Here is a 25,619-nt window from a genome sequence, read left to right on the forward strand (position 1 = left end):
TAGGTCTTTTAAAAAAAAACTTTTAATAAAAAAATTAAAAAGTAAAATTTATCTCTGTAAATCAAAATAAAATATTACAGGGTCTTTCAGCTTATAAACACTAAAAAAAAGTCTCCCCCCAGCACAAATACCAATTAAAATCCGTCCAGCAAAATACACATTTGCAAATACAGAAAACAATCAAAAGACTATAACCGCCTTTCCTACTTAATACTCACTATTCTTAATATATAAGAAACTGGCAAGAAACCTGGTTGCATATCTGGTCACTTTCAGGACCCAGAGAGAACAAAACAAAACCCAAAAAACACAAACAAAGGCTTCCCTCCACCGAGATTTGAAAGTATCTTGTCTCCTAATTGGTCCTCTGGTCAAGTGTTCCAGGTTCACTGTTTGTTAACCCCTTACAGGTAAAAGAGACATTAACCCTTAACTATCTGTTTATAACAAGGTGCAGTCCTGGAAGCAAACCAAGCGAGGGCTTTCCTTCTGGAAGCATGGTGCTTGGCTATAACAGGCATAATTACCAGCTTCTGCAAGTTTCCCACCACCACAGCAAGGCAGTGCCTCAGGTTGCTGGGTCACATGACGTCCTGTACGTACATGGTGCAGCATGCCAGACTAAGACTCAGGCCGCTACAGACATGGCTGGCTTCAGCCTACTGACCTGGATGCGACAGTCTAGAAATGGTCCTCACGGTCCAGAAGTGCACACTCGACTCCCTACAATGGTGGCTGGATCCTCGGTTGCTGGGTACTGGGGTCCCATTCCATCCCCCCATCCCATCCTTACCCTGGTCACAGATGCATCTGCCCTGGGATGGAGGACCTGCCTCAGGAACCTGACAACACAGGGCTTATGGCACAAGAGCGAGCTGTCATTGCACATCAACATCAAAGAGCTCAGGGCGAATCGCCTTGCATGCCAAGCCTTTCTCCTCCGCTTGCAGGGCCACTGTGTAGCAATCCTAACAGACAACACCACGGCCATTTTCTACCTGAACAAGCAAGGCAGAGCCCTGTCATCGCCGCTCTGCCAAGAAGCCCTCCTTTTGTGGGACTTCTGCTTAGCCCCCTCCATCAACCTTCAGGCCTCGTACCTACTGGATGTCCAGAACATTCTGGCAGACAGCTTGAGCAAGTGTTTTCTTACTCACGAATGGTCGATACGTCCGGATATCATTCATTCCATTTTCCGCACCTGGGGGTTTCCCCGAGTCGACTTGTTCGCTTTGCGGTCCAACAGGAAGTGCCCAGCCTTCTGTTCTTTCTGGGGCCACAGTCCGGGCTCGATAGCAGATGCCCTCCAGATCATGTGGTTGGGTCAGTTGCTTTATGCCTTCTCTCCATTCCTGTTGGTACACAAGGTGCTCCTCAAGGTCCACTGGGACAAGGCAGATGTCATTCTGGTAGCCCACAGATGTCATTCTGGTAGCCCCTGCCTGGCCGCATCAGTGTTAGTACCCGATCCTGCTGGACCTGTCAATCCAGGCTCCCCTGTGTCTCCCTCTCAGCGCTGACCTCATCTCTCAGAACCACAGTCATCTTCTGCACCCGGACCTTCAGTCGCTCCTCCTCACGGCCTGGAGGATCCGTGGCTAAACCAGGCTGAACGCACCTGTTCGGACTTGGTAAGGTGGGTGCTTCTTGAAAGTCGCAAGCCGTCAACCAGGCTTACCTCCGAAGCCAAGTGGAAAAAGTTTTCCAGCTGGTGTGCTCAGCAGCAGGTGCCCCCACTTCAGGCTCCAATTCCGTGCATCTTGGGCTATCTGATGTCCCTAAAGGACCAGCACCTAGCCTTTGGATCCCTTAAGGTCCACCTCACGACCATCTCTGTGTTTCACCCAGGCACGGCTGGGTACTCCGTGTTTGCACACCTGGTTGTGCAGCGTTTCCTCAAAGGCCTGGAGAAAATCCATCCTCCAACGAAGCCACCCGTGCCTGCATGGGACTGTAACTTGGTCCTCTCTTGCCTTATGGACCCTCCTTTTGAGCCGCTGGCCTCCTGCTCACTTCTCTCTCTCTCCTGGAAGGCCACCTTCTTAGTGGCCATCACTTCCGCACGTCGGGTGTCCAAACTACGTGTGAGCTGCCCTGTATTGTCTTTCATAAAGATAAAGTTCAACTAAGACCTCACTCGGCCTTCCTACCGAAAGTGGTGTCCCGCTTCCATATGAGCCAGGATATCTTCCTACCGGTTTTCTACTCAAAACCGCATGCTGACCTTCGGGAATAACGTCTCCATTCTCTTGTCGTTCGAAGGGCACTCACCTTCTATAGAGACAGAACAAAGCCCTTTCGTAAAACAACCCAGTTGTTTGTCGCCATTGCAGAGTGGATGAAAGATGCCCCGATTTCCTCTCAGTGAATAAATTTGTGGATCACCGGGTGCATTTGTGCTTGCTATAACCTGACAAACGTCCCTCTGCCTGCTATTACGGCTCACTCCACAAGAGCTCAGGCGTCATCAGCTGCCTTCCTGGCACACATTCCTCTCCAGGAAATCTGCAGGGCTGCCACGTGGGCCTCACACCTTCACGTCCCACTATGCCATCATTCGGCACTCTTGGGATGATGCGGCCTTCGGCAGAGCAATTCTTCAATCTGCAGTTCCTTGACTCCAACCCCACCTCCGAGGTAAGGCTTGGGAGTCACCTAACTGGAACTGATATGAGCAATCACTCAAAAAAGAAAAAGCGGTTACTCACCTTTCTGTAACTGTTGTTCTTCGAGATGTGTTGCTCATATCTATTCCATTCCCCCACACCTTCCCCTCTGTCGGAGTAGCTGGCAAGAAGGAACTGAAGCGGGGTCGGGCCGGCAGAGTTTTATATAGATTGCCATATCGGCACCACTCCAGGGGCTCCCCAGATGGCCCGACGGGTAGCTGCTAGGGAAAAAGTTTCCAACATCCGTGCACGCGGCGCGCGCACACACCTAACTGGAATAGATATGAGCAACACATCTCGAAGAACAACAGTTACAGAAAGGTGAGTAACCGTTTTTTATTTGCATAGATTGTATAACAGAGAGGATGCTGTCCTTTCACCACTGGTTTAAAGTGACCAAGGCTATGTCTACGCTTATGGTGGAGTGTAGAGTACATACTTTGCATACCCCTCTCACATGGGTATAAATAGCAGTGTAGACGGTGAGGCACCGCTTAGGATATGTATGTACCCTGCACAGCTCTCTACAAACCAAAGCAGTGCCTCCCCCATCTACACTGCTATTTTTAGCAGTGTAATGTCCCATGCTGGAGCCTTTTTCCGCCATAGGGAACTGCCGGAGCCTTTCTCCGGCGCAGGGGAAAGATTTCTCTGGTAGTGAAAAATTCTGGTATAAATGAAGCAGCAGGGAAAGATTCTGGCAGTTCCCTGCCGCTGGAGTCTTTCCCTGCTGCCAAAGCCTTTCACTGCCACGTGTAACTGCACACCACAGCATGGATGCAGCCTGCTTTTCACTCTGATGTGTGGCTACGTATACACTATGCTGTGTGTTGCCACAGGGCACAAAAGAAATTGCCATCTGACTTTCATTCAGTGTCCTTTGTGAAAAGAGTTGGTTGTCTGAGTTCAGGTTTTAGTGGATAAGTAGATGGCTACATCATAGTCTGCACTATTTTGGGGACTCTGAACAATATTAAAACAAATTCCTAAATTCTGCATTCAAATCTCAGATCTTTGTATGAGGACAAACACTTCAGCACAATTACTTGTTTCAGGATCACAAGTGTACGATTTGCACATACAATTCAGGCAGCCAGTTTGAAAATGTTATGTATCTTTGTTATAGATTTTGTCATAAAGTTAGAATGCATCCACCTATGATAGAAATGTGGTGTCCTGGTGACAGTCTCTATTTTTTTAAAATAGAGGAATAGGAGGAATGCATCTTAACAGGGAATCTTATCTCAGTTAAAATTGGCTATTTGTTAGTTTATACCTAACATATTTAAGAAATCAAAGAAAAAAAGATTGGAGGCCAAAAAATCAGTAACATCAAGGCTAGCTAATTTGTCATCCAATTTCTATTCTCATAGATTATTTAGATTAATTTTAATTGTTAGTCAAAACTGGCCTTTGAGATCGAGCAAGAGAAAGAAAAAGGGGTTCACACTGTATGCTCTCTGGTTCTTATTGGCCCAGTTCTACATTTTCTCATATTTAGGAGCACATCATCACCTGAGTAGGCCAATCAACCTCTCAGAGGCAGACTTTTAGTGACTAAGTTGCTACTTAGATAACCTGGAAATCATTCTGGTTCCATTGATGAGATAGGTATATTACAAGTTGTATTTGTCGGTTGCACTTTATGGAAACCTGAATATTTTTGCATTTGGTTGTGTGCATGGCTAAATCATAGGCACACTTCTGAACATTTATGTATAATAAAACAGGGAAAATACCAAAAACAATTCACTTTCTTAGATGGCTAGATTCTTGTTTATCTCTATTTACTAGACAGTACAGCAATTCACTCGTTTTCTAGTTCTAACATCCACAGTCGTTTTAAGGTAATATCTCAATAACAGATTTTTGTCTTTATTGCTGGGGTGCTACAGATTTAATATACTTTTTATTTTATTGTTAGGAACACCTGGAGAAAAAGGTGTACCAGGTGTGCCAGGCTCACCAGGTGTACCAGGGTACCCTGGATTACAAGGTGCAAAAGGAGACAAAGGAGAGTCAGGTATTCCAGGGATTGGCATTCCAGGTTCTCCGGGTGAGAAGGTATTTACAATCTCAAAAATGAATTGTCTCGTTTCTAATAAGTGCCTCAAAAGATTCATTTGTTCATAAGTTATTCTGTTAGATTTCTATTTTAACGTGTGTGTGTGTGTGTGTGTGTGTGTGTGTGTGAGAGAGAGAGAAAGAGAGGCCTGGTGGTTATGGACATGGGAGTCGTGGGTTCAAGTTCCTGCTCTACTATGGACTTCCTGTATGACATTGGGCAACTCACTAACCTCTCTGTGTCTCAGTTCCCCATCTATAAAATGGGTCTAAACTTGAGGTGGCTGGCAGTCTAGGTTCCAAAGACAAAGAAACCCACAGAAGTCAACCCTACCCAACCTTGGCATTGGAAACAGGAAATGATGATGGGGGTGTGTGTGTGTAATGTGTGTGTGTGTGTATGAAGGGCCTCATATACTCCATAGCACAATGGTACCAAATTTTGCGGCAGTGTTGATTTATTCTAACTCCATAAAATAAAATAATTTACATCAGTAAAAATGAAAGAAACAAACTCTTAAAAAATGACTGAGAAGGTGCAAAACACACTAAAGAAACTCCCTGACTTACTTGCGTAAGTAAAATTTTGCAAAAGTTGGGAACGTATCTCCGACAATTGTGCAAAAAAAAAAAAAGCTTACAGAACTTATGGAACTTTTTCCATAAATGTGGATTACTGTAAATTGGGTTTGTGTAGCCTGAGGAGCGGCTGTATATTAAAACATATCCTGATTTCCCTTCCTTACAGGCATTCGAGGAGGTTAAATACATTAAAAGATTGTGAGCTGTTCAGATAATTTAGTAATGAGCACCATATACGTGCCATAGATAGACTTAATTCACACTCCACATATTCTGAAAGGGGCTCTGTTGTTGGTTCACAAGACTTTTTGAAGGCAAATATTTAGAGTATCTTTTGAACTTTGGAGTAAAAATTATAAAATTAAACCCTGCGTATTTAATAGCAAACAAAGAATTTTGATAATCTGGACTTTGGTGACTAAATGCATGTGCACTAAAGAAGTTATGTGGTAACTTGTAGAAAATTGCAATCTTTATCACTGGAAGAAAAAGAAGATAAAAGGCCCCCAATGAAGTGTATAAGAAGGCTTCTAGTCATCAGTGCACTACATAAATAGAATGAATTAAGATAATTGTGTGTTTGTGAGCCTACAGGCTTCACTGAATTTATTCCTAAATAAAGAGGATGAAATTCTTTAATGCGATGGTGGGTATAATGGAGGGAAATTATGCAATATTGCAGAACGTGATAAGCCATTTTACCACATCCTAAGTGTGTGGCTTTTATTGTTTGCTTTTTTTTCCCATAGGGAGAAGAAGGAAGGCCAGGTGTTCCAGGCTTCCCTGGTGAAAAAGGTGAAAAGGGAAGCACAGGAATTCCAGGAATGCCTGGTCATCCAGGTCCCAAAGGATTACCTGGCATTGCAGGATATCCAGGCAAGTCCTAAAAACATTTAATGTAAAACTAACAAGAACAACTGTACAGTCAGTGAATCAAATCCTCTTGCTTTCTTTAGGCAGCCCAGGTAGCCAGGGAGAAAAGGGTGAAAAAGGACTCTCTGGTTTGGATGGCATTCCAGGTTTAAAAGGAGAAGCAGGTAAAGAATCCACTTCATTTTTAAAAAGCACCATTTCAAGTGTGCTTTCTACTCTAAAAAGTGACTGAACATGGTATTGTGGGCTTTATTTATTTATTTTGTCTCAAATATTCCTAGTCACATTTGTTCATTTTACAAGTGAAAAATTTGGAGGTGGAGGGGCATTGCAAGACAAAACCAATCATTTTAAGATGGAGGGGACTGGTTCTTTAAAGCCATTTGTAAGACAGTTTTTCTTCAGTACCATTTGTTGCTACCATCATTGTTACCAATTACACTTAAAATCCCTCACATTGACCTTTAGGGCCTGATCTCCACTATGTTACATTGGCGTAATGTCATTGGGGTAAAACTAGTATGCTACAGTCAAAGTGGAGAGTCAGGCTATATAGGGTAATTGTATGAATTCTCATGGCCCAGTTTTGTTTCTGCAGGACATATGCACCTGATATTCAATGGGTGATACTGAGGGAGAAGACTCAAGCTCTTACTGGAGTTTCTTATACTTTAGTCTTAGCTGGGTTCACAACTATTAGTATAAGAAACTAAAACAGGGATCAGCAGCCTTTGGCATGCGGCCCATCAGGGAAATCTGGTGGTGGGCCGGGACGGTTTGTTTACCTGCAGTGTCCACAGGTTTGGCCGATTGCAGCTCCCACTGGCCACGGTTCGCCATTCCAGGCCAATGGGGGCTGTGGGAAGCGGCGGCCAGCACATCCCTTGACCCGTGCCGCTTCCCACAGCCCCCCAATTGGCCTGGAACAGCAAACCACGGCCAGCGAGAGCTGCAATTGGCCAAACCTGTGAATGCTGCAGGTGAACAAACCGTCCAGGCCCGCCAGTTGATTTCCCTGATGGGCCGCATACCAAAGGTTGTCGATCTCTGAATTAAAAGGACTGATTCTTTTCTCTTACTGGTGTAACTCAGGAGTAACAGTGAAGGCAGTGGAGTTCTGCCAATGTAATATCTATGTAAAGTGAGAGCAGAATCAAATCTATAATGAATAACTGCCATTTGACTTCAATGGGAGCAGCATCATAACCTACATTTCCATTGAGAAAAAGATATGTGAAAATCTGATGACTGGATTATAAAATGGCAATGAATGATTTTTCAGGTCAGCCTGGTTCTCAAGGTCCCTCTGGTGTCCCTGGACAGAAAGGTGAACAAGGTTATGATGGAATACCAGGTTCGCCTGGAGCAAAGGGTGACCCAGGTAAGCATCATGCCAGGTTACCTTTCTTTTGTGTTAAAATGTACATATATGTCAGATATTTATTACAGAAATGCACAGGAAGTGTCTGATTGCACAGTCAAATAAGATGGAGGACCATGTAGTTTTTAAGTACTTACATTGGGAGGATTATATACTGAAGTTTGTATAATGCCTTGCAAACTACTATAAAGCTGGTGATTTGGACAGAAAATTTCCTAGGAAATTGGTAGGTCTGGTCTCAATACTGACATTTTCCTCCAAAGAAATTTGCAACAATAATCTTTGTTTGAAATATTTCAGTAAAACAAATTGTTGGTTTTTCATGAAGAAGTTTTGAGCTGATTTGTAATGAAAACTTTTACTTCAAACAAACATAAAATGTCATTTTGGTTTTTAAAACCAAAATATGTAAACAACATTTAGTCTATATGAAACAACAAAATTGTTTCAAAATTTCTGTGGGAAAAACTCATGTTTTCATCAGAATCAAGAATATCTCCTCTTAACTCCCATTGACATACATTGACAAGGACTGCAGCATCAGACCCCTAAAGTGGGCATGGATATTTAAATCCAACAGAATGTTATATTCTTCACATGAGCATTCCTGAAAAGCTATAAATTGGAGGGGAAAGAACCATGTGTACAGTTAGTGCAGATTGGATCAAATCTTGAGATCCTTACTCAAAATTTCAATAAAGTCAAAAGGGGTTTGCCTGAATAAGGACCTCACAGTTTGGCTCTTTCTGACTTAAAAATGAGATGCCAAAAAAAAAAAAAAAAAAAAAAAAGAGACTGAGCACCCTGCACCAACCACCATCAACAAATTATACCTAAACTAAAGAGCATTAGTTAGCCCTCACACTAAATAATCTTCTCTTAGTTCATGTAGCGCTAGGGAGTCCTGAACCAGCTTTGATGGAGATGAGCGTCTTTAGTTAGTTGCATTGTGCATCAGTGTTAGCTTGATAGAAAAACTGTTGCAAAATCTGGCAGTATTTTCAAGATTTGCTGTTTAGGAAATCTTTTCTCATAACCAATTTGCTGTGAAATTTTGGAGTTGTCTCATCCTTTCTTCATTATTGGTACGGTGGTGGCACGTAGGGGCCTCATTCACAGATAGGGCCCCATTGTGCTAGACACAGTGAAATACATAACAGAAAGACTGTCCCTGCCCAGAAAACCTTGTGCATAAACCATTCACTTCCAAGTGCTGGTGTCTGTTTTTGTAATAAATATTAATTATGCATTAAATGTAACTACTGTCTTGTCTTACTTTTACTGCTGTCACTTGTAGGTATTCCAGGTAGAGGGCTTCCAGGATTTCCTGGTGCAAAAGGAGATAAAGGTAATATAAAATAAAATAAGTTTTTAAAACTTAATTCTGTAGTTCAAACACATGTGCAACTGCATTCTCTTATGTACTCCACTATTTAAATCTGGAAGCAAAAACTTGAGGTGTCAATTATTAATTTTTGTTATAGTAGCAGCATCTTAGACATCGATTAGATATGCCCTGAATAGGTAAATATTCTTAGTGTGGAATTTACTGCAAGCTGTGTTGTGGTGAGAACTCCTTTATTTGTATTGCGTGGAGTGCTTTTGCATTTGAAGTCCTTCTGTTTCCATACTAATTTTGTAAAAATCAAAGTCTAGCTATTTTTCCTTTCTTTTACCATGTTATTTAATTTTATTGTACATATTTTCACTAGCCAATAAAATACATTGAGTGAGCAATGAAAGTTTTAAAATAAGCTTTAAATTACCTATTTATACAAACTTGGAAAAAAAGTCATATGTTTTAAATGTCGATCTTGGTAAATCTATCCTCTTCTTCTGAACTAAACCCTGTTATCCTTACCCAAGCAAAACTTCCATTGCATAGACACCAGTGGAATTGTGGCTGATTAAGGATTTTAGGATTTAGCTCATAAGAAGGTTTAGGTGTGAGTGCAGTGGATGAAGGTGGTGGAAGTGGGTGAGCAATAAGCCACAAGCAATTTAGCTAGCCAGACCCTTCAGTTAAACTGACCATTTCTTTTACCTGTTTCATGAAGATCTGGTAGAGAATAATGAAATTTCCTAAAAGAATTTCATTGTAATCCAAATGTCTAAAGGAAGATAACCTTTATTTCTATGGTAAATATTTATCAGCCCATAATGATGCAATGATATCATACTTTGTCTAACTACTCTGGGGGCTGTTTTAAATCTTAGGTGCAAAAGGCGATGTGGGTTTTCCAGGATCCCCAGGAAGCCCGGGGATTCCTGGCTCAAAAGGAGAAGCAGGATTTGTTGGTCCACAAGGTCCTCCAGGCCAACCAGGCACTCCCGGACCACCAGGGAGATCAATGGAAGGTCCTAAAGGAGACAGAGGACCCCCAGGTCAACCTGGACTTTCAGGTAAGTTATTAAAAATCTATGAACTGTAAAATATCTAATATTTATGGTGATGATACGAGTTTATTATTTATTTTTATTACTAGTCGGTACTAAAGATATTAGTAATATCTCCTTTCTATTAATAATATAATTTCATATTGTTTTGTATTAAAGTCTTTATTATGTTTCTTACCCTTTTATAGATTTTTTCTTTAATATAAATTGAAATCTTTCTAGTTGTCCTGGAAAAGCATTCTCCCAATGGACAGATTTGCAGTGTATCCTAAAACTGATCTGTCTTTGGGGTAGTTAAATCTCTCCTCTTAACTCATTCCATCCGTGAACCCCCTTGACCCAGAGCACTTTATCTGCAACTCCGACGTGCTTCATCTAGGGTTTTATTAGTGGCTTTGTACGAGAGAATGCAGTCGCCTTTGGAAAGCCATAGATGGACATACCATAGCTGATGCTGCTGGGTCCCAGCCTGATGATGTATTTAAAAATTGGGGATAAGGCCTTGAGTTGGCAGTGGAAATGGATTAGAAGCCAATGGCGAGTGTGGAACACAGGAGTGATTAGCCCATAGCACCATGGATTGCCAAGTTCTGCATGAGCAGTAGCCTCTGCATTGCTTCTTTTTCTGCCCCAGATACAATGAATTACAGTAATTCAGTTTGGAGAAGATTAATATGTGGGTCACTATTGCAGATCCTTGTCCAGAGAAAATGTGAAATCTCCTAGCTTCATATAGCCTAAGGAGAAATAAGGTATTTCTTGATCCTTTTTCAGCCTGCTTCTCCAGTAGCAGTGGTGAGCTCAGCAGGACTCTAAAGCTCTGAAACTATTAGAACTGGAAACTGAACCATTGGATAAGTAGGTCCATGACCTAGCTAGCTGTTGAAGCATTCCTGCTCCTTACCAGCTTTACTTTGATCTTGCCCACCTTTAACTTGAACCATCTGGTCCTAATCCAAATACTGATGTCTTATAGAAAACAAATTTGCCAAGAAACTTTTGCCCATCCCTCCATTGTAGGTGTACCAGGTCCAATGGGACCACCAGGATCTCCGGGCCTGGAAGGAGCCAAAGGAGAAAAAGGAAACACGGGCTGGCCTGGAGCACCTGGAAGACTTGGAATCAAAGGTGATCCGGGATTCCAAGGCATCCCTGTAAGTTACTTTAACTCCCTTAGTGATTTCTCCAGTGTATCTCAGTAGCACATAGTGGTCATTTTAGTTCTTCCAATTAATGGATGTATTAATCAAAGATATTTCTTTTTCAAACTAATAATACTTTATATCCAGAATGCTTTCAGACTCTCTGCTGACTGTGTAAAGTCTGTTTCAAAACATTTCAATTCTCTGTTTTAAGGGCTGCCTAACAATGAGCTAATGAACTTATTAGAACTTTGTAGGCAGAAAATAACACCATACAGACAACCAGCATATAGTTTACAGTGTATTAATGGTACAGTGTGGCTACAGATCATCAATGAGTTGCAAAATAATTTATACTCCATTTTAAAGATTGCATATTTCACAATAAATTGCATACTGAAAATATCTGAGCTATTTGGATAAGATATGAAACCTTTCGAATAAAGTAAGTGTGCTTTCTGTTCTGTCAATGATGAACTATAGCTGTTGATGTAGAAATTGAAACAAGTAAAGATATAAATACATTTTTGTCATATATCAGTCCTCTTCTCCCAGCTCCTAAAAAATCCCTTCAATACTGCTGTGCATCTCCACCTACTAGAAAGAATGAGGTGAAAATCTCTGTCCACTAAAATCTACAAGGCTCTATACCAGGGATCTGAAATTCAAATTACCACGAGGGCCACATGGGGACTAGTACATTGGCCAGAGGGCCGCATCGCTGAAACCTTTTCATACAACGGTACAAAAGTGTAGTCAAAAATGAAAAAAATGAAGAGTACTGTAGTATGCTATTAAAAGTCAATGTATTCACTTTTTTAACACTGTAATGCGAAGGGAGGTTTTAATAAAATTTAACTCCTGTAACTATTCCTTATGTGATCAGTAACAGTGATGATGATCTTCACCAGGGGTCTCAAACATACGGCCTGTGGAGTTATTTCTTGCAGCCCGCCATAGCTGCCAACTCTCTGCTGCACTGCATAACCCTTTTCACTCCCCCTGGTCACAGCACAAAGTTGAGAGGAAAACTGAGGCTCGCCTAGGAATTATAAAAATGTTACAGAAAATTTCCACTTTGTCACAGACACTGTCTAGTGTCCCAACAGAGAGACCCCTGGCCAATGGGACGGGGGACCTCTGGGTGCCCAGCACCCCTAACAAAGAGACCCCTGGGCAATGGGGGATGGTGCCCGGTCCCTAACTAACAGTACTTGGCAGTAACCCCACCAGCACCCTGCAGACCACTGTGGATACCTCAGAGATGTAGACTTCTGACATGAACAGTGAGGAGGAGGGAGGGAGATGCGGTGGGGCGGGGCAATCTGGCTATGCCATGAGCCAGGACCTGTAGAGACTCTGCTGCAGCTTACCCAGTCCCACTAGCCAGGCATGGGCGAGCTCAGTGGAAGACATGGAATCTTGGAAAAGTGAGTGCATGCATTTTCCCTTTTAATGTTTAAATGTAAAGATGGTGCCTGGTCCATCCCAAGTTACTAAAGACATGTATCGACTTTTCATTATTTTACTTATCTGAGAAGAGGTAGTAGTACAACAAACGGAGGTAGATTTGTTATCTTCTTTTCATTCCCCTATAGGATTAGGTGTTGGAGGCCCTGCGGAGCAGGTTGTTGATATACCTAGGAATGTCCTTTGTGTCCTCCTGAGAGATCTTGATGAAACTTTCATAGAGTTATTCTGCAGTTCTCTCCTGAAGGTTTCTAGGGATGTCCATCTTATTTCTTCTTCAGTAGTAGGACACTTTTCCACACTGCTCAGCGATGATTTTGGCAGGCACCATTGTAGTAAGCAGGCTAGTGGCATGCGGTCTGGGGTGGCTTTGGGATTCCTGCAAAGGCTGTGTTTTCTGTGTCTCTGTGACACTCAGGAGTAAGATATCAGCTAAAATCACCACCACCTGTGAAAAATAGTGCCAGCACTCAGTGCTGTTGCCCTGTACTTGTACCCATTGAAATAGGAACCATATTGTTTTATGCAACCAAAAAATGTTAATACCCTCCTCCTTTTCCCTGCACCTGGCCTCTCACTGACAATACTCACCATGGCTGGGGTGGGAGAATAGTGCTGTGCAGAGGCGTGCCGCAGCTGAAGTAGCAATAAGTATGTCATATTACAAATTTTTATGAGAATGAGGGAAGGGAGTTTTGAAGCTTATCTTTCACTTTCCATTGTGACTGTGCATACAGTTATGCATATTTCCATTTTATCTGGAGCTGCTGCTGTTGCAGCCTTGAAGAGTGACCCTTCACACCTGGGGAATGCCAGACCCTATTGAAGAGGGGAAAGAAGAGGATGAGGGATGATATGTTCTGTGAGATCTTGCAAACCAGTACTGCACTGGACTGTGAACAAAGGGTCTGGTGGGCCAACATGGCAGACAGCATGGAGAGGGATAGAGAGGACAGGAGAATGTGGAGAAAGACCAAAGAATCTCTTCAGGAAAAAGAAAGAGAGATGCACCAGGACATAATGAGGCTTCTCTGGCAGCTAACACAAATGCTGCTGACCCCAGCTGACCAACAATCACAAACTTGCCACCCTTCACAGTCCCTGGAGAAGTCCATGGTGGCAGCTCCCTGCGCCCGTCAAAAATCCTCTTGGAACCATGGATCTCATCCCTAGCCCTACCACTCCATGCCAGGGGACAGTAAGAACAACCACATCTTCACATCCATGACCTACAAAAGGCACAGTTGGTGTATGTATCCAAAATGGACTGCATTTCTGCACTGAAATGGACAGAACTGCTTGCTGCCTTTCTAAATTTAAAGTTGCGTTCAGCTAATTTATGTTGGAAGTTTGTATTTTATTGTTCCTTTTCCTTCACATTATTTCATTTCACAGCTTTTGTCAGTGAATGCAGGTCTATATTTTGAAAATAAATTCATTGTTATGGTTCACACCACATACTGCAGAATGTGTGGCAGGATGCAAAGCTCCTAGAACTTGTAAGTGTACAGTACCGCAGAGGTCATAGATTCAAGGAAACACCTAGTCATAGGTGTAAATGTACAACAAGCACTGCATAATTCATAGTTTCAGTGAAAGGCAGTGTAATAGTTATAAATGTGCAATAAAACAGAATAATTCATAGGTTCATTATAAGACAAAAAGAGTTCTATGTATAAATGTACACCAAGCACAGTTCCTAACAGCTCACAACTCTTCAGGGCCAGAGCACAGTCAAGCACAGCACATTACTGCGCCTGACCATGGAAATGCTCTTTCAAAGCCTCCTGTAACCAGGGCCGGCTTTAGGCCAATTCAGCCAATTCCCCTGAATCAGGCCCCGCACCCAAGCCCCGTACAGCGTACCGGCAAGAGCTGGTGCACTGTACCAGGGTGGCCTGGCTTCCCCAGGGGGCAATTTAAAGGGCCTGGGGCTCCCAGCAGGGGCTGGAGCCCCAGGCCCTTTAAATTGCCACCAGAGCCCCACTGCTGGAGCCTTGGGGTAGGGCTGTGAGGCTCTGGGGGCTATTTAAAAAGTCTGGGGCTCCCGTTGCTTCTACCGCCCCAGCCCTTTAAATAGCCCCTGGAGCCCCACAGCTTCCCCAGGGCTCCCTTGGCTATTTAAAGGGCTGGGGCAGTGGAAGCAGGGGAGCCCGGGCCCTTTAAATAGCCCTAAGAGCACTGGGGTAGCGGGGGGCTCCAGCTGCCTCTGCCGCCCCAGTCCTTTAAATAGCCCCCAGAGCCCTACCCCTTCCCCAGGGCTCCCTTGGCTATTTAAAGGGCTGGGGCAGTGGAAGCAGGGGAGCCTGGGCCCTTTAAATAGCCCCCAGAGCCCTGGGGTAGCGGGGGGCTCCAGCTGCCTCTGCTGCCCCAGTCCTTTAAATAGCCCCCAGAGCCCTGCCCCTTCCCCAGGGCTCTCTCGGTTATTTAAAGGGCTGGGGTGGTAGAAGCAGGGGAGCCCCGGGCCCTTTAAATAGCCCCAGAGCCCTGAGGTAGTGGGGGGCTCCAAGGGCTATTTAAAGGGCTGGGGCTCCAGCTGCCTCTGCTGCCCCAGTCCTTTAAATAGCCATCAGAGCCCCGCCACTTCCCCAGGGTTACCTCGGCTATTTACAGGGCCGGAGTGGTGGAAGCAGGGGAGCCCCGGGCCCTTTAAATAGCCCTCGAGTCCCAGGCTGCTGCTGCTACCCCAGTTGGGGAGGGCGGAGGAGGGGGCACTCACTGTACAGGGTGGGCTGTACCTGCACCCCCTGCCCGCAGACAGCCCCTGCTGTACCCCCTGCCCATACCAGTCCCTGCCTGCAGCCAGCCCCTGTCTCCAGCCAGCCCCGCACCCCCTGCCCTGCCTCCAGCCCCACACCAGCCCCTGTCTCCAGACAACCGCGCACCCCTTTCCCAGCCTGCAGCCAGACCCTACCTCCAGTCAGCCCCTGCCCTGCCTCCAGCCAGCCCCATGTCCACTGGTGCCCTGCGGTTCCCAGGGCAGTAACACTGCACACCTGCATCAATGAGGGGGACAGGGAGCAGCTGGGACCCACACATGTGCACACCCAGGGTGACCAGACAGCAAGTGTGAAAAATCGGAATGGGGATGGAGGGTAATAGGATCCTATATAAGAAAAAAACCCAAAATTCGGGACTGTCCCTATAAAATCAGACATCTGGTCACCCTAGCACACCCCCAGGGAGTGGTGGGGACCCACACATGTGAAATGGAGCTCATTTCTAGTTCAGGCCCATCTTTTAAAAAAGAACTTTAGGTAGGGTTAACATACATCTGTATTTTCCCAGACATGTCAGGCTTTTTGGTTCTTAAATCGCTATCCGGAAAATACAGACGTATGGTAACCCTACTGGAACAAAAAATACACACTGTGGCACATCTCTTAAATCAGAACTTTTTATAGGGAACAGTTGCGGAGAAATTAAAGTCTTTTTTTTCGTTTTTTTTTTGTAGTCATCCCTGCCAGGGCCCCACCGAAAATGTTCAAATTGGGCCCCGCACTTCCTAAAGCCGGCCCTGCCTGTAACCACATAACTCCACACTGAGGTCTTGTAATGGCCCTTGTGTTTGGCTGTTCAGAGTCAGCAGACATCTCCTCTACCCTGGCGGCAACTCCCCTGCCCCCTTTGCCTCATATAGATAATGCAGCAGACAACAGGCAGCTATAACCATTCAGCTATTTTCTTCACTGAGATCCAATCTACCAAATGCATTTTGTCATGCTTCATCTGTCATTTTGCACCTGCTGAGCTGGTAGTTGAATCTTTCCTTGGTGCTGTCAAAGTGGACAGTGTACAGCTTCATAAGCCAAGGGAGCAAGAATCACTATTGATATTTCAACATCACCACTGGCAATTCGGGGGTCAGGAAAGAATGTCCCTACTTGCAGCTTTTGGAAAGTCATGTGTTCTGAAAGACTCTACTGTCATGAACCTTCCCTGATCAGCCCTCATTGATGTTGGTGAAGCATCCCCAGTGATCCACCGATGCTTGCATAACCATAGATAAGTCGCCATTTCTGTTGATGTACTCTGTGGCAAGGTGGGCCGGTGCCAAAATAGGGATATGCATGCTGTCTATTGCCTCACCACAATCTGGGAACCTGATTGCTGCAAATCCATCTACTATGTCCTGCCCATTTCAAGAATCACAGTCCTGCATAACAGAAGATAATGAATGGCCTTACACACTTTCATGACAACAGCCTCTACTATGGATTTTCCAGCTCCAAAATGATTTCCCACTGACTGGCAGCAATCCAGAAATGTAAGCTTCCAGAGTGTGACCGCCACTCACTTCTCAACTGTCAACACTCTCACTCTTATTTTGGTGTCCATGTGCTGGAGGAATGGTGCAAGCTCGGAACACAAATCCGGAAATGTAGATTTGCACGTCCGAAAGTTCTGCAGCCACTGCTTGATGTCCGAAATCTGCATTATGGTGCAATCCCACCAGTCAGTGCTCATTTCTCTAGCCCAGAAGCTGTGCTCCACCATTGGCAGTTGCTCCATGAATACCACCAATGACTTTGATTTTCACTGTGTCCCTCAACAACTTGTCCTCAAAGAAATTGTCATGTCTCCTGTTGTTATAGTTCTTCTTGCGGCTCTGATAGTACCAAAGAATCATGCAGCTTGTATTTGCAACACTCATGAGAATGGTACAGAGGTATGGCGATCCATGCTTCTGTCAGAGATAGCAAATACCAAACAGTGCCATATGGTTTGTGGGATCTTAAAAAAAACAACCACATAATTATGGGATATGAAGAAAGTTGCATGCTGGGAACTTGACTCCTAGCTCCCAGAGATCCTAGGTGAGGATATTTATATGGCACAACACATTGCAAAAACTTCCCAGAAGGCAATGTGCCAGATGGCAGCACGTGGCACACTGGGATACCGACTCATAATGCACCACACTTTGCATCGACATAAGTATTCCTGGTGAGTGCATGCAGCGCCAATGTAAGCAGCCCAGTGTGCACAAGCATGAGCGATACACTAACTTTAGCAGTTGTCTGTTGATGTAACTTATGTTGACCAAAGTTTGTAGTGTAGACATGGTCTTAGACTATTGTAAAACTGGTATAACCAATTTCACTGGAGTAGTTCATTTAGAGCAGTGTATGTGAAAGGAAAATCAGGCCTTGTGTGTTAAACTTCTTCGCCCCTAGACCAGATCAGCACTGCTGAAAAGACCAAGTCCTCTGCAAGGGAACTTGAGGCTAATGAGTAACTTTCATCTGATTCCATATATGTACTAATCCTTTCTCTGAACTGAAATATTATATCTTCTCACTGGGGTCATCTGAGGCCAGTCCCCTGAGTCTAGGATACTCTGAGTGAGTACTCTGTTTAGTGATACTTGTCTCCTTTCTAATATTTTTTCATGGTGTCATTTCCTAAGACTCAAGGCCATTTGATTAGTTAAACTTTTATTGACCCACCTTATTTTGTCCCAGAGTGTTCCCAAGATAAAGCATAGCATAGCACAGATCATCACGCAGGCTGCTCTGCCTGCTTACCACAAGCCTTTGTTTCTGAACAAAGCCTTCTCATTTGAGCAACGTAACATTAGAGAAGGACCATCTTTGGATCGAACAGCTTGTCTCTGAGTTTAGAAATTATTGACTTGAGTGTTTTTTACAGCTTTCCAAAATCACATGATTATTTGAGAGGTGTTTCATAGCAATATAGGATAACTCATGTCTGGCTTCTTCTTATACAGGGTAGTGCTGGTTTACCAGGAAGTATTGGTCAAAAGGGTGATATGGGACCTCCAGGAGTTCCCGGGTTTCAAGGTGAGGAGAAATACGTAATTTGTGTACAGGTACAAACTTATTGTTCTCTAACTTCATGTAAGGTAGAGGAAGAATGTGCTTCTCCCACTCCCCCTTTACCAAAAGAAAACATTCAATGAATGTTAATCTAGCATCTCACAAATACCGTAGCCTTAACTTTGAAGCTACTTCAGAAGCCAGAACAAGGACAACATGAATTTGTCAGTAATTTTTTCCCTTTCCTTGTTCTGTAGATTGTACAATTCATGTTTGTTTTTTGAAGAAGAATGAAAAATCAATGTCTATGTTTTAAGAATAGTCGGGGTTTCTTTGAGATGTGGTGTGACGTGCTAAACTTGAGGCTGCTTGCAAGTAGACAAACCTTTTCTATCACTTCCACTATCATTATTATGTTTATTAAAATTTTAAGTGTACGAAAGAATGCAGCTGTCAATACATTTAAAATGTATCTGAATTTAGAAACCTGACTGTGAATTTGTCTTCAGTTATCTTTTAATTGAATATTGATGGCAGTTTTATGTCATCACTTCATATGCCCTTTTCCTGCAAACATTAGAAATCAAAGGAACTGCTCATGTGGGTAAATTTCCTCACGTGTCTAGGCATTTGCAGGATTGGATCCATTATTCAGCACACACAGTTTTAAAACAAGAATTAATGACTTAAATTTTCATGTACATTTGACTTCAGGTCCAAAAGGATCTTCTGGCTTCCCAGGTCTCAAAGGAGAACAAGGTGACCAAGGGTTTCCTGGCTCTAAAGGTATGGTAAGCTTATGTATTTTTCAGAATTTTAAAATAGGTATTTTTTTACCTAAAGTGGCATTATATCACCCTTTGCATTTTGTACAACATAAAAAAAAACCCAGAATGTACAAGTGAGTTAATAGACTCTCAGCCTCAAAGTGTGCAGACTGTAAAGATAATTTACAATTAACTGTAAGCTCTTCACTCTTAGAACTAGGTTTCTATTCCAAAATATTTGTAGAGAGCCTAGCACAATGGGCCCAATCCTTATTGTGACCGTTGGGTGCTAATGCACAAAATTATTAATTATTTACATTGTCTGATAACAAACACTTTCTTTTGTATTTGCTTCATCACTTTTGACAGGTTTACAAGGTCCACCAGGTCCTCCAGGTCCATATCAGCTTCTTAAAGGGGAACCAGGTTTACCTGGCCCTGTCGGACCAGCTGGACTAAAAGGGCTCCCTGGACTTCCAGGTCCAAAAGGACAACAAGGTGAGAGGGTCTTAAAGTTGCATATAGGTGGTGCATAATGTAAAAGGAAGCTATGACAGGCTGAGCGTTAACAGGCTATTGGCATAAATTAAGCTCTGTCCAGCTGCTTCTCCAGTCATGTCTGTAGTGGCTGTCTATAGGAAAGTGATGCTTCTCTTTGAAGTCCCAGTACAACAGAGGTTCTCAAACTGTGGTCTGTGGACCACCAGTGTTCCGCGAGCTCCATTCAGGTGGTCCACAGATAGTTCCCTCTAAGATGTGTGCCTGGGTGGCTGCACACGAGAGAGTGAAGGCCCACCCACCTAAGCAATGGAGCCACGTGGCTCCACTAATTAGGTGTCTGGACCTGGAGAAGATGCACATGTAAGGTGAGGTGGTGGTCTTGAGAGGAATAGGGGGTAGGTGGGAGGGGGCAGTAGGGTGAGAAGAGGGGGTGGGAGGAATTTGGGATGTGCAGGGCTGCGGCGGCCAGAGAAAGAGGAGACTTTCCCCAGCTCCAGAGCTATGCCTGCCAGGGAGAGATGGCCCTCCTTCCCAGCCTCAGCTCCGTGGCTGCTGTGGCAGGGGAGAGACCCCATTCCTTCCCAGCCCCAACTTGGGGGTGCCGCGGCCGGGGAGAGAGGGCACATCGATTGCATTAGAAAGGTAAGACTATTGATATTAAAATATGAGTTGTGTTGTTTATTTGTAGAACAAAAAAACCTTAATTATTATTAAGGTTTTTTTATATAGTGCTTTTATCCAAAGCGCTTTACAATAGTTAGCTAATGGTAAAAACAACATTTGGAAAGATCATTAAGTGGTCCTCCGAGACCCTCAGTAATTTTCAAGTGGTCTGCGAAAAAAAAAGTTTGAGAACCACTATGCTACAGGAATGCCAAAAGCAGGTCTTCAACAAGGAGTCCCCACTTCCTCTCTTAGCCCAGCATCTCTGTGGAACTGAGCAGTATTTAGCATGAAACTTACATAAAACACTTAAACTGGAAAGTTTACATTTTTTTAAGAGATTAAGAGAAGCAGGGAGAAAGCGGGTGAGGGGTCAGGAAAGTAGAGGGCTGGCATAAGTGGGCGAGGGCCAGTAGCATTTTGGATTGGCAAGGGGGAGAATAGGAAGTTCAGAAGGGTTCCAAAATCAGTAACATTTTAAAGGAGAAACTCCTTCTCCCTGCTCTCCATTATTTTATATGGAGGTGATGGGGAAATAAGGTGAAAGACAATTTGTCTTTTTGCATTATCTATTTAACATAAAGGGCATGATGATTCTTCTTGAGGTCATAGCCGTTCACTATTGTGAGTTGGTTAAATGGCTGTGAAATCATCCAAATGGCTTCACTGTCCAATTAGAATATGGCTTTGGCCAAAGGGAGTCTGTAGCCATGCTCCAGTAGTTATCTCAAAGCCTTAATGTCACACTGCAGTATATAGTATCTGCAGAAGAACAAGTGTAACTGAAATATCTGGAGCAGAGTGGAAGTACCAGTTTGGTGCTAGTATTGTTAAACTGCATCCCCTACATACAGCAGTCTAAATGAGAGTGAAAACACACTCAAACAGCTATAAAATAAAGCACTGAACTAACGAGTAAAGCCAAAACCAATCTGGCAAAGACCTAGCAGGGCTGTGAATTTCCCACAACTTGTTACTGACTTTTGGCTCTCTTTATGGGCTTGTATTTGAAGCTCATTCGGCCTTGTACTCCTGCTGTCATAGAATGAGGAGAAAAGCCTGTGCGTCGTCCTCACTGTCTGGACAAATGCTAGCAGGAAATCGGTTGCTACAGATGTGCACCTCCAGTGGCTATATTTTGATCTTCTCCCATCCCACACCCCTCAACACCCTTCCCCCAGCAGGCACCCTGACCTACCTGCTCTGAGTACTGGCATTTACCTGTAGGGACTGGGCATGTGCTATTTCTGTACTGCCACCCTATAATCCAAAAAACAAGAACAAGTATGTCTCTATGATCCAATTGTAATTATTTCTTATATTTCAACAGGAGTGACAGGACCTGAGGGTATACCTGGGCAATCTGGCATTCCAGGATTTGATGGTCAACCTGGTCAGAAAGGAGAACCTGGTCCTTCTGGTCCTCCAGGTAGGTCTGTGTATTCTTTAAAGACTCTGTTCTTCATTAGAAAGGGACTATAAAAGATTGCTTATTAAGAAAAATAAGGTTAGCAGTTGGATAAAGATGGCACAAGAAGCAAAGACACATAACAAAAACACATGTAGCATTTAAAAGTACATGGTCGTTGAAGGATTTTCTGGCACCTCCAAGAGATTTTTTGATGTAATTTAGTGACAGATAAGGCTATTTCACATAGAATGAAATGGCCATGTGTTATTTGCCCCAGTCCTTATAAAAGATGGGGTAGATTAGATACCAGATAAAGAAAATACAGCTACAGTGAATAAAAGATGTACAGGTTCAAAACCTCCACCTTTCTGTTAGGGTTGAGCTACCAGTTACAACTGCAGGAGAAGATGTGTTAGATGCAATTATTAATAATGCAAAGACTCTGGATTTGGAGAGATTACCTGTGGAATTTTATAATACCTTTATTGAGTGTCAAGCGTCTTATTTTACATGGCTTAATCTAGAAAAGAGATGACTCAGAAAGGAAATGTTCATAATCTAGAAATATCTTCAAGATAACAATATATTCAAAAGAATGTGTTATTCATAGTCCTCAAAGTGATAGCCTGGTGATCAGGAATTGAGAATTTAAGATCTCTGCCTAGTTTTAATGAAACAGAAGTTAATACGGTACTTTGATTTAATTGATTTTTTTTAACCTAAATAGGACCTGAAAGAGTATTTTTATTTTGGGTTACATTGGAAGGATCTCTAAAAGTTTAAGCCTGATGTTTAGCAGCACTTTTAAAAGCAAAGAAAGAAACAGAGATTTTGAATAAATGAGAAAATCACTGCACAAGAAGGTGATGAATTAGGTCACCATTAGGAACACTGTGCTCAATTCTGGTTGTCTTATTATAAAAGTGGTGTTACAGAGATGGAAAAGGTACTGCAGAGGATAGCCAGAATGATTCAGTTATTTGCTGAATTTAGTTCTACAGCAAGGCAGAGAGACTAGGCCTCTATTCTTTGGAAAGGAACAGGGCTGCCTAGAGCATTCAGGGGGCCTGGGACAAAGCAATTTCAGGGACCCTTTCCATAAAAAAAAAAAGTTGCAATACTATAGAATACTATATTTTCGTGGGGGGCCCTGTGGGGCCTGGGGCAAATTCCCCCACTTGCTCTCCCCCCCCCCGCCCGGGCAGTCCTGGGAAGGAAGAAACCTCAATGAAGTATGTACAGTTCTGATGGGAATAGAAAGGATAGAAGCTACAAGAGTATCTGATTTTCTGTCAGTTAGAGGCATAAACCAAACTAGGGGAAAGTCAGGTCCCAAAGGAGTCTAGGCAGAACTTCAGTAGGCAGCACTGGTGGTAGACCGTATATGGAATTCTCCACAGAAGGCAGCAGCAGGAACAGCTTTAATTAGGGTTAAAGGCAGAGTTAGACAAGTGTTTGGAGCAGGGGAATTGGGACACACACATACAACATTACAGAACATACAAGAGAGTGTGAGAATCTAGCCTGGGATGACCAACCCTTATTAATCCCTACAATATGTTTGTTTATATAAATCACTCCATGATAAAAGAATAGATTGTTTGGATTGGATTGGAAAATTATAAAAACAAAGATGTGCAGAGGAATATTAGTAAACTAACAAGATTATAAGCAATATGTTGTATCTGTGTTGGTCCCAGGGCATGAGAGAGGCAAGGTAGGTGAGATAATATCTTTTATTGGACTGACTTCCGTTAGTGAGAGAGGCAAGGTTTTGAGCTTACACAGAGCTCTTTTTCAGGTCACCTTGTCTCTCTGAGATGATAAGTATTTGTTTCAGTTGAACTGATTGATCTGTACAAAGCATTTGCAGTATTGTATGTTAAGAACACAGCATAGTACAGGGATCGGCAGCCTTTGGCACGCGGCATGCCAGGGTGCTTACATGCTACATCCGCAGGTTCGGCCAATCGCAACTCCCACTGGCCACGGTTTGCTGATCCAAGCCAATACAACCAGCACATCCCTTGGCCCATGCCACTTTCTGCAGCCCCCATTGGCCTGGGACGGTGAACCGCAGCCAGGGGGAGCTGCAATCGGCCGAACCTGCAGACGTGGCAGGTAAACAAACGGGACCGGCCCGCCAGGGTGCTTATCCTGGCGAGCCGCATGCCAAAGGTTGCTGATCCCTGGCATATTACTTACAATCCATGGTAAAGGACACTTCAGAAAAACATAAGAACGATAGATAGATAGATCTGAAAATAACAGATGATAGCAATTCTAACAACTATAATCACAGAATCATAGAATATTAGGATTTGAAGAGACCTCAGGAGGTCATCTAGTCCAATCCCCTGCTCAAATCAGGACCAACACCAACTAAATCATTCCAGCCAAGGCTTTGTAAAGCCGGGTCTTAAAAACCTCTAAGGATGGAGATTCCACCACCTCCCTGGGTAACCTATTCCAGTTCTTCACCACCCTTCTGGTGAAATAGTGTTTCCTAATATCCAACATAGACCTTCCCCACTGCAACTTGAGACCATTGCTTCATGTTCTGTCATCTGCCACCACTTAGAACAACCTAACTCCATCTTCTTCAGGTAATTGAAGGCTGCTATCAAATCCCCCCTCACTCTTCTCTTCTGCAGACTAAATAAGCCCAGTCCCCTCAGCCTCTCCTCATAAATCATGTGCCCCAGCCCACTAATCATTGTTGTTGCCCTCCACTGGACTCTCTCTAATTTGTCCACATCCCTTCTATAGTGTGGGGACCAAAACTGGACACAGTACTCCAGATGTGTCCTCACCAGTGCCAGATAGAGGGGAATAATCACTTCCCTCGATCTGCTGGCAAGGCTCCTACTAATACATCCCAATATGCCATTGGCCTTCTTGACAACGAGGGCACACTGCTGACTCATATCCAGCTTCTCGTCCACTGTAGTCCCCAGGTCCTTTTCTGCAGAACTGCTGCTTAGCCAGTCAGTCCCTAGTCTGTAGCAGTGCATGAGATTCTTTCTTTTTAAGTGCAGGACTCTTTGTTGAATCTCTTATAATAATCTTGCAAAACAAGTTCCATTATAATTTCCTTTTTTTCACACTCCTGTAACTTTCTGAAATTTTGGAGTTGAAATTTTATGCTTGGGGGGATAGATCAGTGGTTTGAGCATTGGCCTGCTAAACCCAGGGTTATGAGTTCAATCCTTGAGGGCCCCATTTAGGGATGTGGGGCACAAATCTGTTTGGGGATTGCCCCTGCTTTGAACAGTGGGTTGGACTCAATGACCTTCTGAGATCCCTTCTAACCCTGATATTCTATGATTTTGGGGGGAGGATAGCTCAGTGGTTTGAGCATTGGCTTGCTAAACTCAGGGTTGTTAGTTCAGTCCTTGAGAGGGCCAGTTAGGGATCTGGGGGGAAAAAAATCTACTTGGTCCTACTAGGGAAGGCAGGAGACTGGATTCAATGACCTTTCAAGGTCCCCTCCAGCTCTGTGAGATAGGTATCTGCCCACAGAGGAATAGTTTGAGAAAATTTAGACAAAATCCCTTCAGCCATTTGAATCATGAGAGCATAAAGAAACATTTTCCATTTTAAAAATAAATAAAATAGAACCATCTTTCTTATCCCATGGGGCTTACTCAAAAATAGATGAACTTTTGGATTTGATGACTGATTAGGCTATAATGAACAGTGTGTGATTTGCTACATTTGAAAAAAAAATACATAAAATTACAAATACTTGAAAATGCAAGACTCCAAATGCATAGAAGAACATTCTGTCAGTGCACATCGGTCTGACCAGCAACCACTGAAGTCAATAAGAGTGTTGTTTTTTTTTTACTTCAGTAGGCACTGGTCAGAGCCTAAGGTTACGGGTGTAACTTCACTGACTTTATTTACATTGATGAGA

At 43.4% G+C, this 25,619-nt stretch overlaps 1 protein-coding gene across 1 annotated transcript in view; it reads left to right on the forward strand.

The window, feature by feature from the left end:
- Window positions 1–25,619, forward strand: part of COL4A1 (collagen type IV alpha 1 chain) — a 224,624-nt gene that overhangs the window by 187,936 nt on the left and 11,069 nt on the right. Inside the window, exons 37-47 of the mRNA XM_050946956.1 lie at window positions 4,594–4,733; window positions 6,065–6,195; window positions 6,276–6,352; window positions 7,471–7,569; window positions 8,867–8,917; window positions 9,787–9,972; window positions 10,987–11,120; window positions 18,310–18,382; window positions 19,073–19,144; window positions 19,495–19,623; window positions 21,620–21,718. Coding sequence (XP_050802913.1) covers window positions 4,594–4,733; window positions 6,065–6,195; window positions 6,276–6,352; window positions 7,471–7,569; window positions 8,867–8,917; window positions 9,787–9,972; window positions 10,987–11,120; window positions 18,310–18,382; window positions 19,073–19,144; window positions 19,495–19,623; window positions 21,620–21,718 — 1,191 coding nt within the window. The remainder of the gene's footprint in view (window positions 1–4,593; window positions 4,734–6,064; window positions 6,196–6,275; window positions 6,353–7,470; window positions 7,570–8,866; window positions 8,918–9,786; window positions 9,973–10,986; window positions 11,121–18,309; window positions 18,383–19,072; window positions 19,145–19,494; window positions 19,624–21,619; window positions 21,719–25,619) is intronic.

This window comes from Gopherus flavomarginatus, chromosome 1, assembly GCF_025201925.1.
Source record: "Gopherus flavomarginatus isolate rGopFla2 chromosome 1, rGopFla2.mat.asm, whole genome shotgun sequence".
In the NCBI taxonomy this organism is placed as follows: domain Eukaryota; kingdom Metazoa; phylum Chordata; order Testudines; family Testudinidae; genus Gopherus; species Gopherus flavomarginatus.